Raw genomic sequence first — 11,670 nt, forward strand, 5'->3', positions numbered from 1 at the left:
CTGGCAAAGCGAGACTACATTAACTGTAACATAAGACAAAAACAAAAAAATACTCGACCCTTTCTAAATGCTTTCATATAAAAAGTACATCACACAGATGTTAGTCATTGTTTCCTATAAGGTCCACATCGTGGAGATAGAAGGTTTCTACCTGACATCAGCAATTTGGTGAAATACTGAATAATCAAGGACAAGTTGTGCACAGCTGCACATGTTTGGAAGTAACCCTGTTTCTATTAATTGAGTTAAGAAGGAATGTGAGAGGGCTCCAGAATCAAATATAAGCTACATAAATACAAAACTCCCCTCTGAAGACAGTTACACAGGTAGAGAAATATGCACCGTAAAACACGAGAACACATCCCGGGACACTTTAACAGGATAATTACGAACAGACTCAACAACAAGGCCCGTGGCTCCAAATATCTTCAGATCCAAACAGACGATGGCCAGGCTCATGTTGGAATCAGCAAGAAAAATATATATATCGCAGCCTCTTCCTCTCCTGGGAAACACAGACACAAAATAGACTTTATGTTGTCTACAGGGTACATGTTCTTGATTAATAACTGTTGTGACAAAATGTCTTAAATATACAACTTGAGACACAAAGGCCTGGCAGCTTCACTGGTGCTTGGGCTGACCTTTGACCTCTGAGTGTGTGTAGAGGGGCTCTCCCTCACTTAACAGACTATACAATTTATGTAACACAGTTGGAGAAGTGATCCAGCTAACTTCCTAACCAGACGACTGATAAAACCTTCCAACACAACGATCCCCAACACACTGCTCTGCCTGCCTCTCTATAAAAACCCAGCCAGACACGTTCCCCTCCCAAGGCCCCCCCCGCTCCATAAATTCAGCTCGTTTGACAAAATGAATATATTAGTCATTACGTCGAAAATCCACTCCACACAGGAAGTAACAAATTCACCTCCCATTATATAGATCCTCCCTAAACAGCCTAGAGTGATAAGTCTATCCAGAGAGCACCAGTGACGGCTCACTAACCCCAACCCCCACCCCACCCCACCACTGAGTAAAGGCCATTATATATACAACAGAAGTACTGGTTAGAGGACCCCTATCTGAGGCTAAATGGAACTTTTCACAGCACTCAGACTGTCACACCTCCATCTGAGTATTAAGTGCATTTGGTTTAGAGGGGGCTGACAGTCACACCCCCTTTCAGCACCAAGCAGTATGGTTTGTGTTTGCCAGACAACAATAGGACAGGATTAAAAACACTCTCAAGAGCCTGGTGGGCATCACCATATGAAACAAAAAGTCAACAGTGAAGGCTATCGCCATCAAAATGCTACATTGGGGCTTAGGCTGCCAGAATGCTCAAACACAATGTTCCAACAGGGTGGGCAGCTTTAAGTCCCTTGGTGTCCACATCAGCGAGGGTCGGACCGGAGCGCTGCAGACTGACTCAGTTGTGAGCAAGGCAGAGACGCTTTCACCTCAAACACCTGAGTACCAGGAACATCACTGCCGGTTACGGACTCAGAGCAGGAACACAAGTGTGTCTGTGTATTTTTGCAAAGGCTCCGCTGCTGCATCCAGCGCTTCAGGTCGCCCAGGACGATTGTGAAGAAATGCAAACAAGCGAGAGCTTTTTTCCCTTATCCTAAGATAGATGAGCGGTGCAGCCAGACTCCAGCGTTCCCACAGCGCTGTGGACCCTAGCCCAGATCTGACCACTGCCCGACCACATGCTGCAGCAGTGACAATGTGTCCTGATAGATTCCCTCGACAATGACAAGTACAGGCGTTCTAATAATACCTTCCTGACCCATTTGATGTTTCGGTTCAGTATTTGGCGCCCTCAAACCTGCGGGCTGGCCACATCTACATTAAAGCAGATCCATTCCAAAATGCATCCATGTCTTTACGTCCTCCCTGTCCACCATCACCCATAGCCTAAAAAACCTTTTCACTAAGGAAGGCTTCACAAAAACTTCATACTGTGAGTTCAAAAAGTGCTCTGCTATTGTTAGTTTTCTTCCCTCTCCCCCCCCCTTCAGCGCTGCCTGGTACTCAGATGCAAACTGTCTGTCCTGTTTACACTCCACACTAAACACACATAAAACACACCATGAAGCATGAGAGGAACACAGAGATCTACTGCCTTCCCTCCTCCAAACACTTTGTGGGCCTCGTCTTGTGTTTCTGCTCCCCAGCTCCAGTAATCAGCAGCATATGTTAGCTTTAATGCCTCTCTGCTTTCTTTTCAAAATGCAATCAAGAGAAGGGCCATCTATGATATTAATGCATGCTGTTAGAAGCAGCAGCACTGGTACCGTTATATTAAAGCCTATCTCTGTGATTATTTAAACAACTGATCGGCAAGTTAACAGGAAGTCTATGCAAAAAGCCAGCAAACTAATATGTCTTAAATACATAAACATATGCTTGTGTTGCAGCAGTATGCTAACAGTCCATCCTGTCAACACAGAGCCTGGGCCATGGGAATGGCTTGCACTGCTCTAATTAGTCCCAGATCCAGGAATATAATTAGAACCAGACCAGAGACACACCAACACACAGCAGTATGCTTCCTGTTAGTCATTTCTCTCGGAGTTGTCACCTCACATCAACATGTAGAGAACAGGACAGAGTTAAAAACATCCTCAGTGGCACTGGGGTTTCAAGCTGAGCATTTCATTGCAATGTTGTTTGTCTTTAAATGCCTGGGCCATGGACTGGTACTGGACCACCAACCTTTTTCTACCAGGCCACAATGTTTTATTCTGCAGAATACGCCTAAATGATAATTATATAACAGTATAAGGTATTGAAAAAAAGTGTCACATGACATGGGCTCTTTGGATGCTTTTATAATACCTTAGTGATCCTAATACTGTATCTGAAGTCTCTTTTTATAGACCTTTGTGGTCCCTAATACTGTATCTGAGTCTCTTTATATTAACCTTAGTGGTCCCTAATACTGTATCTGAAGTCTCTTTTATATAGACCTTAGTGGTCCCTAATACTGTATCTGAAGTCTCTTTATATAGCCTTTAGTGGTCCCTAATACTGGTTCTGAAGTCTCTTTTATATAGACCTTAGTGGTCCCCTAATACTGTATCTGAAAGTCTTTATATAGACCTTAGGGGCCCCCTAATACTGTATCTGAAGTCTTTTATATAGACCTAGTGGTCCCTAATATGTATCTGAAGTCTCTTTTATATGCCCTTAGGGTCCTAATACTGTATCTGAAGTCTCTTTTATATAGACCTTGTGGTCCTAATACTGTATCTGAAGTCTTTTATAGACCTTAGTGGTCCCTAATACTGTATCGAAGTCTTTTATATAGACCTTAGTGGTCCCTAATACTGTATCTGAAGTCTTTTATAGACCTTAGTGGTCCCTTATCTGTATCTAAAGTATCTTTAATAGCCTTAGTGGTCCCTAATACTGTATTGAAGTCTCTTTATATAGACTTAGTGGTCCCCTAATACTCTGATGAATGTCTCTCTCTCATGGGGGGGGGAAGATCTGGGGGGCAGAGAAGAGAAAGGGGAGGTACCCCCCCTATGACCATAAGGAGAAGATTCCAGATCGGCCATCTGAGCTTCATTTTTCAAAGGGAGAGAGGATCCCAGGGCTCGGTTTCCACCTATCACCATTTTAGTCACTAGGGGGGGGGGTCAAAGGCAGGTGGGGGACACATATTAATGTTAAAAAACCCATAAAGTGACATTTTCATGCCACATTTAAGATGTGAGCACCTCTTGCAAACTTCTGAACAGCGTCCATGCACCGCCTTATGTGAAATGTGGTTAACTTTAGGCACATTTATAAAACTTATTTTTTAAAATATTAATTAATGATATCTATTTACATTTTATCATACTTTGTCTTTACGTTTGAGCCATCATCTTCAGCTTCAACTATCGGTATGCAGACAATGTTTTAGGGCGTTTCTACTACAGTTACAGTGTGTGGCTCGGTTGGAAACTTAGACAAAGTCATATGTTCAAATCACTGACTTATTGTAGAGCCCTATGGTAAAGGCCTTTACGTTTGGCTTTTTGAAACTGTCAATTTCACGATTCTTATTATATTTCTGTTGGTATTACTGGATGGCGCCGGGCCCTCGTTAAAAAACCGGGGTAAAGAGTGTTTTTGGGGAGACCCTGTTTATGCGTATCGCTATAAGTATGTAGCTGTATGCATTGTATGCAGCTGGCCCCAAGAGTTATAGTTTTGTCATCACTCAAATGCATCGTAAATGTAAAAAACCAACATAGGGTCTGGATAGTTCTGGGCTCTGGCTGTCTCTACAGCTCTGTGTATATCAACAAAATCGCACCCTGCAGCCTTCCTCGAGCTGCTTCACACTCCTTTGAGTGTGTGTCACCAGCCAGCAATTAGCTGCAGCCCAGAACAAAGCCAGCACTGTTGCTGTCGTGATGACTCGGCACTAGCACTGATGGAAGAAGGGCTGCTATCAAACCCTGGGATGACGCAAATAGAAAGGTATTTCTAAAAGCAAGAAGAAAAAAAACTGTCACTACCGTGATTAAAAAAAAACCACAATCCCCCCTGTTGGGTAGGGCTGTGCAATTAATTCAATTGTTAATCGGGGTTACCATTTCGGCTCCTAATGATCACAAACGCGTTATTATTATTATTTTGCACATTACCTTTTTTTAAGTACACTTTCATTTTGACTTGTGTTCTGAATGAAAACTAATTTGTTCACAGGTATGACGACAAACGTCAAAGTTCTAGGTGTTTTCACTGTGGATTTGTTTGACTCTGTCCATGCTTTTTAAGGTCAATAATTGCAACCTCATTCCAAAGGTCAATGAGCATGGTGTTAAATAACTGTCAAACAAAAAAATCAAGATTAGAATTTTTTTCCATAATCGAGCAGCCCACCTGTTGGGTGAGGGGCGGTACCCGTGATGGGACTTATACAGCAAAAACTCTTCTAGCAGGACTGGACCACGGCGTACTAGGACCCGTCTAAGATGAAAAATAAAAACAATAGGGAGCCAAGGGAGGGGTGGGGTGGGTAATATGCGGACATTCAAGTAGTAAATGTACGAGAAAAAACTCACAAATGTAAGAGGAAAACATAGATCATTTTTTTTCTGAGGAACCACATGACCTAGGGGTCACCACAGACGCCACCGCTTAGTGAGAATTATACCTGAGATAACAATCCTAAATGACTATAAGGAAATATTACTATACAGCAGATATGCTGGTTACTCCCCCTTCCCTCCCATACTGAACACAAAGCAGTTCACACAGCTCCATGAAAAGTTGAAAAACTGTGAGTTACTTAAAAACTTCTCTCTCTGCTTACTGCTCCCTCAGGACCGTCTGTTTCCCCGATGTCTCCATCCCCAACACCGGCTACTAAACTCTACACGGCTCAGACTGCTGCTGTGTTCTTCCGTTGGACACCCCCCTCCTCCACCGCCACACACACACACACACACCACACACACACACACACACACAACACACACATGCATCAGTGTTACATGCAGCATATTCACATGGGTTAAGCAGAGTCTGTATTTTACTCAGATTTATTGACATTCATAAACCCCCAACTTTTATGTCATGTCTCAGTCAAAACTTTTAGTTATAAGCCAATATTCTGAATCACAAGCTGGACTCAAATTACCACAAGACATTGCTGTGTTTAGCTGAATATAGAAGAATTTTTACTTGACGAATGACGGACATGGCAGCTTCCCTTTGGGACTTAGGTGACAGACGACCTCCTCAATTATTACAAATCACCTGAGGGTCCCTAGGTAACACCGGTCCCGGGCCAATAGGAAATAGGTTCCTCGCTCCAAAAACTGAGGGAAAACCGAGGGCCCCGAACACTTCCCTCACATTTCCACACACTGTGGATTAATGGACTGACCTCTGGCTAACTCCTCTGGCGTGTCCAGTGCTGCTATGCATTGCTTCACTTCACAGCTAGACGGGGAAGTGGAGGTAGAACCGGGGTGTAATACAGTAGATGGTGCGGGCAATAAAACTTTGGGAAAAGCTTGTACAGCTTGTGTGAGCCATGCCATGTTAATCATCCCTCCTTGTGTGTGTGTGTGTGTGTGTGTTTTTGTGTACAGCCTGTAGCTAAATAACCAAAGCCATTAGTTCATACAGCACATCAAACCACAGACAGTGGTCCGTCCCCGCAGTGTGTTTATGAGCTTGCGCTCTAGGTGAACCTGATTACAACAGTAATGACTACTTTTTGTCCTCAAATAGAATGAGAGCCTGCATTAATCACTCTCACCTGCTGTTTTATGTCTGCTTTCAGGAAAGGAGCATATGAGCAACACTCACAAAAAGAACCTGCAGAGAAGGAAGCAACAAGTTGTGTTCGGGGCTCCCCCAGGAAAGTTGTTTAGCCTGGTGGTAATGGTTTTCACTGACGAGGGCCCGGGTGGGGCCGCTCCCAGACCGATGGCAGCATTAATGTAGAGCCCAATAGTTCAAAAGAGAACTAAAAGCTCTAAGACAGATTCCACAGCGCTCTACGTTGAGTCAGTGCTAAAAGCTGACTGGACATTACAGAATATGACTAAAGTCTAAGTTTTCAACCGAGCCGCATCAATTCCAATTCATCAGTGACTTGACCTGCAGATTCCCATTTCATTTTTTCTATCCACTTTACAGCATACACAATTATTTATTTATTATCGTTTCTTTAATAGAACCTTTTTAACAGATAAGCGATCACTAGAAAATAATATATAATATATATAAATAAATATAAATTACTCCTGGTGTGGGAAATTCACACACATCTAAAGTACAATGTTATGGAAGAACCATTTCCTTCTTTTCACATCCAACATCCACCTAAAGAAATGTAATATATATTTTAGCAAACTAAAGTACTGCATGTGGCCCGGCGGGAAGCGAGAGGAAGAAAAGAGAGACAGGCTGTCCGAGGGATAACTAGCTAGTGATAGAGTTGTATATATATATTATATTATATATATTATGATGTTGTTAGCTGGTGATTTAGATGTTTGTGTTCTTCACCTGTTACCTAGGTTACACCTGGCTGTTGATTTGATATCATGGTGATTGTTGATCGCCCTCGCTCACTTTTGTATTTAGGTGCATTATTATGTAATGATAATAATAATAATACATTTTATTTATAATGCCCTTTACATTTCAAAAGGATATCTCAAAGGGCTAATGCACCTTAATATGTGCACTATATAATACATGTTACAGTTCCACTGCATTAAGATAATGGAATTTATAGTGGGTTTATTGTTATGTGCTAGCCTATACTGTATATTATTCCTCTGCTTTGAAGCCTTTCCTCTGTTTTTATTTACGGCATTTGACCGACCTAGGCAGACTGACGGGCCAATCGTGCACCTCTACTAAAAATACATTCCAAATAATTCCCAGTGGTTTAGGCGTGGTGGGGGGGGGGGGCAACTTAGGCCCACCAGGATTGCAATACAGAAGGGAAAACACCAAGGGTGGACAGAAAGTACACTGTAAGTAGTATCTCTGAATACGGCTACATCACTTAAAGATGCAGCTGGGCTGGTCTTTCAGAATCCCCCAACAGGCTTTAGTTAATGTGATCACAGGGATGATAATGCTCTTAACCCCCCCCCCCCCCCCACCACACCACAAAGCAAAGAGGAAGGCCCTCTCCAGCAGCAGCTCTGCCTTCTACCCTGACCCCAGCACGCTGAGTCACCCGGGATGGGGGGGGTGCTCCTCAACAGGACGTCACTCCCAGCTGCTGCCGGCCCTTCAGCTAGTTCTGCTTCTCCCTCCGTACTCTCATCACTCCGGGGGTCAACCTGGAGGTCAGATCCTTCAAAATGCTGACCACTCAGCGTCTGTACCATCCTAGGAAGTTGTTGCCTAATGACTGTTACTTCCTCCACGCGCTAGGACAAAAGCCAATGCAATGCCAAAGACAACGTTCCATTTTTAATGTGTATTCATATACAGAGTATTGTCTTCCTGCCAACCATGAACTCGTTGTCTTTCCAGGTCAAATTTAAAATGAAAAGGTTTTGTTTCTTTTTCAATGCATTAAAAAAGTTGTCACTTTTCTCAACGCTTTTGTTTAGTTCATAGTCAATAAACCTAATTTACATATAAAAAATCGGAAGTTGTGAATTATTTCGACGAATAGTTAAGATCAGAGGATGTGGAGTGGATCACAGACTGGTTTATGTCAAAGATTAGTCGGGAACTGTTTTAAAACAATTTAAACATTTTTTTAAATGCTTTATTATTGAATAAAACACCCAAAATTCAATGAAAGGAATCATTGATTTTATCATATCCATGCAGCCATGTTATATGTTATGAAATGCGGTTGAAAGAGAAAGCTGGTCCATAAGGCCAACGCCAGGGTTACCCAGAATGCAATGGCAGCCCTTTTTACCAGTAAAACATGTAAATACCTGCTTCCCTCACAAACGCTCATTTTCAAATAAAAACATGACATAACAGGTGAATGTTGAAGCTCATATGTTGAAACGAGAACGTCACATATGGGCTACTATCACACGGGAAACAGCCTTTCACGTTTGATCAGTGGTGGAAAAATGGAACTGAGTACATCTACTCCAGTACTACACTCCAGATGTTGGAAGTACTTGTACTTTACTGTAGTCTCTTCTTTTCACGCCACTTTCTACTTCAGAGAGAAATATTCTACTTTTTACTCCTCTACATTCATCAGACAGCTTTAGTTCCTAGCTCCTTTAGTTACTAGTCCCTTTGGTTCCTAGTTCCTTTAGGTCCTAGTTCCTTTAGTTCCTAGTTCCTTTAGTTTCTGTCCCTGTAGTCCTAGTCCTTTAGTTCCTGTCCTTTAGGTCCCAGTTCCTTTAGTTCTAGTCCCTTAGTTCCTAGTTCCTTAGGTCCTAGTCCCTTTAGTTTCCTAGTTCCTTTAGTTCCTAGTTCCTTTAGTCCATTTCCTTTAGTTCCTTTAGTTCCTTTAGTCTAGTTCCTTTAGTCCTTTAGTTCCTAGTTCCTTCCACATTAAGATTCCTGCCCACTAACCACATGTAGTTTCTATAATCTGAGTCTTATTATAAGTAACTAGCAAACAATATAAGGGCTCCAGGTCCAGCTGAGATGATGAGACCATGAACCACACAGCTGCTTGGATCCTTCACTCTTTCTAACATCTTCTATATCTTTAACTACATTCTCCGATGATACACGTACTTTTACTGAAGGAACATTAACATTTTCACAGTGTGATGTTAGTACTTTTAGAAGGATTTGAGTACTTCTTCCACTGCTGCATTGATCCATTTAATATAGTGATGTGTAGGTTAATGAACTTTAAAGATATAAAAGACAAAATGACGGGTCCATCTACTGATGTATGAATATTAAATAAGTGACCATATAAGGTCATGTGGTGCCTTTGTGTTCACCTCGGCTACACACTGCTTCTTCACTCGTCGTATAAAGGAATGCTGGGGGCAAAGGTGCTAATCATTCAGCCCCCCCCCCCCCCCCCCCCTTTTCACTTCATAACAAATGGTAAGTCCTCAAAGCCAGAGCTGAAAACAGGAAGTGTCCGCCCCCCCCCCCGGGGGGAGTAAACGAATTAGCATGAGTGACAAAAGACGCGAGGTGACCGCGAGCGATGCGTCCAATCAACATGACAACGACACGGCGGCGCTTTGAGTCCGACCCGGGGGGGGGGGGGCACATGTCAACAAACTCAGTGGGGACAAAGAGGGTTTAAGTGATCACATAAACCTATATGGGGGGGAGACACCCCCCCCCTCCCTCTCCCCCCAACCTGAAAACTACCGCAAACATCTAAAACATTATGGGGAAATGCGCGTGAACAATCCTTAAAGGGCAAACAAGATCATTAATGATGTTCTTAAATAAACGCTCAGCCGTTTTAGAAACTTAATTAAGGGGGGGGGGGGTGCCTTTTCATGAACGTGTGTGTGTGTGTGTCTCAGTCATGAAAGTATCTGATGCAGATGTAAAGGATGCGGTGTGTTCGCAGTAAGCAGTTAGCCTATGAGCCGATTCTGGACCGGACGGCGGATGGGACCCGACTCCGTAGGAGACCCCTCTGGCCCCAGCCAGGAGAGTCCAGAGGAAGGCTCCATCCGTTGGGTAAGACCATCTGAAGTCCGTGTGGAGGAAGGTGAGCGCTGTGCCTCTCGGCTGGACCCCGAGCCGACATTACTGTGTGACCCTAGCTTTGAGATTAAAGTAGAAGAAGTCTTACCGTCACATCTCAGACATGGAAACAAGGAAAGCATCCAGAGCAACTCCTCAGGAACGCAGCCATAGCTCCAGCTTCTCCTCACTACCGTGCGCAGGGAAATATTAAAAAAAAAGAAAAGAAAAAAAAGACGGAAGGTAATTGCATCCAGTTTTTAGGAGCTGGGCTTCTTCTGCTGGACCTTTCCGTCTTCTTCTTCTTCTGGTTTTCCAGGTCAGCAGCCGGGTAGAAAGCGCTCTGTCCAGGTGGCGGAGGAGTCGGACATGGAGGAGCGGGAAAGATGCGGGTTCGAATGGGGAAACGGAGCCGCGTGCATCCCGTGTGCTGTCCGCCGGAGACGTCGACAGCCGCGCGGCTTCTTCAAAGCTGCTGCTCCCAAAGTGGCCTCTGTCCTCGCGCAGGAACCGCGCGAGCATGGAAAACCGGAGGGGGCGCACGCGCGTGCGTACACGCACACGCCTACGTATTGGTCGAGGGCCCCATCTAGAGACAGAAGGAAGGTAGCTAACAGCAGCTGGGCCTGGAGCAACCACTGCTTCATCAAGGGCCATCAGGACAGCCTTTACTTAGGAAAAGGAGGCCTCCTAGTACAACACGGGGGAAATACTCTGTTACAAGTACCTTACTTAAAGTATTCAAAGCAAAAGTAGGCTACTGGATACAGAACTCTCCTCCCATGTTAGAAAGAGTGAAGGATCCAAGCAGCTGTGTGGTTCATGGTCTCATCATCTCAGCTGGACCTGGAGCCCTTATATTGTTGCTAGGTTACTTTATAATAAGACATCAGATTATAGAAACTACACAGGGTTAGTGGGCAGGAATCTTAATGTGGAAAGGAACTAGGAACTAAAGGAACCAGGAACTAAAGGAACTAGGAACTAAATCTGCAGATGAATGTAGAGGTGTAAAAAGTAGAATATTTCTCTCTGAAATGTAGCGGAGTAGAAGTAGAAAGTGGCATGAAAAGAAAAGACTCAAGTAAAGTACAAGTACCTCAACATCTGGACGGAATACAGTACTGGAGTAGATGTACTTAGTAACATTCCAGCGCTGATTAACATAATACTCATTCTCCCCATTCTAACACTTCACCTTTGTAGAAATCACACAGGCTAACTATTTCCCATAATTTCTGGACTTGTATTATATTTTTTATAGAATTATACTTTCATACCCACTACAACAGACGTTCACTGAGATAAATGTATTATAAATAATAAAGGGTAACGTGTCTGAATATCCAGTAAGTCCATCCCAGATCATGTGAAGAATGGACCTTGAGCTTTTATTGGGCAGAAATGGCATAAAGGGCTGATAATTATTTTCATGTGATGCATTTTCACAAGGGTGAGATCTGTCCTATGTATGAAATTGGAGTGAATCTGCTGATGGTCTGGATTGTGAGATCCTTCTGGGATGTTGGACCG

At 43.4% G+C, this 11,670-nt stretch overlaps 1 protein-coding gene across 1 annotated transcript in view; it reads right to left on the reverse strand.

The window, feature by feature from the left end:
- Positions 1 to 10,307, reverse strand: part of ror2 (receptor tyrosine kinase-like orphan receptor 2) — a 52,635-nt gene extending 42,328 nt beyond the window's left edge. Inside the window, 1 exon segment of the mRNA XM_032540349.1 lies at positions 10,247 to 10,307. Within this exon segment, the coding sequence (XP_032396240.1) occupies positions 10,247 to 10,280 (34 nt within the window). The 5' untranslated portion in view covers positions 10,281 to 10,307.
- Positions 10,308 to 11,670: the final 1,363 nt, after the last annotated feature.

The sequence above is a fragment of the Etheostoma spectabile genome, chromosome 16 (genome assembly GCF_008692095.1).
Source record: "Etheostoma spectabile isolate EspeVRDwgs_2016 chromosome 16, UIUC_Espe_1.0, whole genome shotgun sequence".
In the NCBI taxonomy this organism is placed as follows: domain Eukaryota; kingdom Metazoa; phylum Chordata; class Actinopteri; order Perciformes; family Percidae; genus Etheostoma; species Etheostoma spectabile.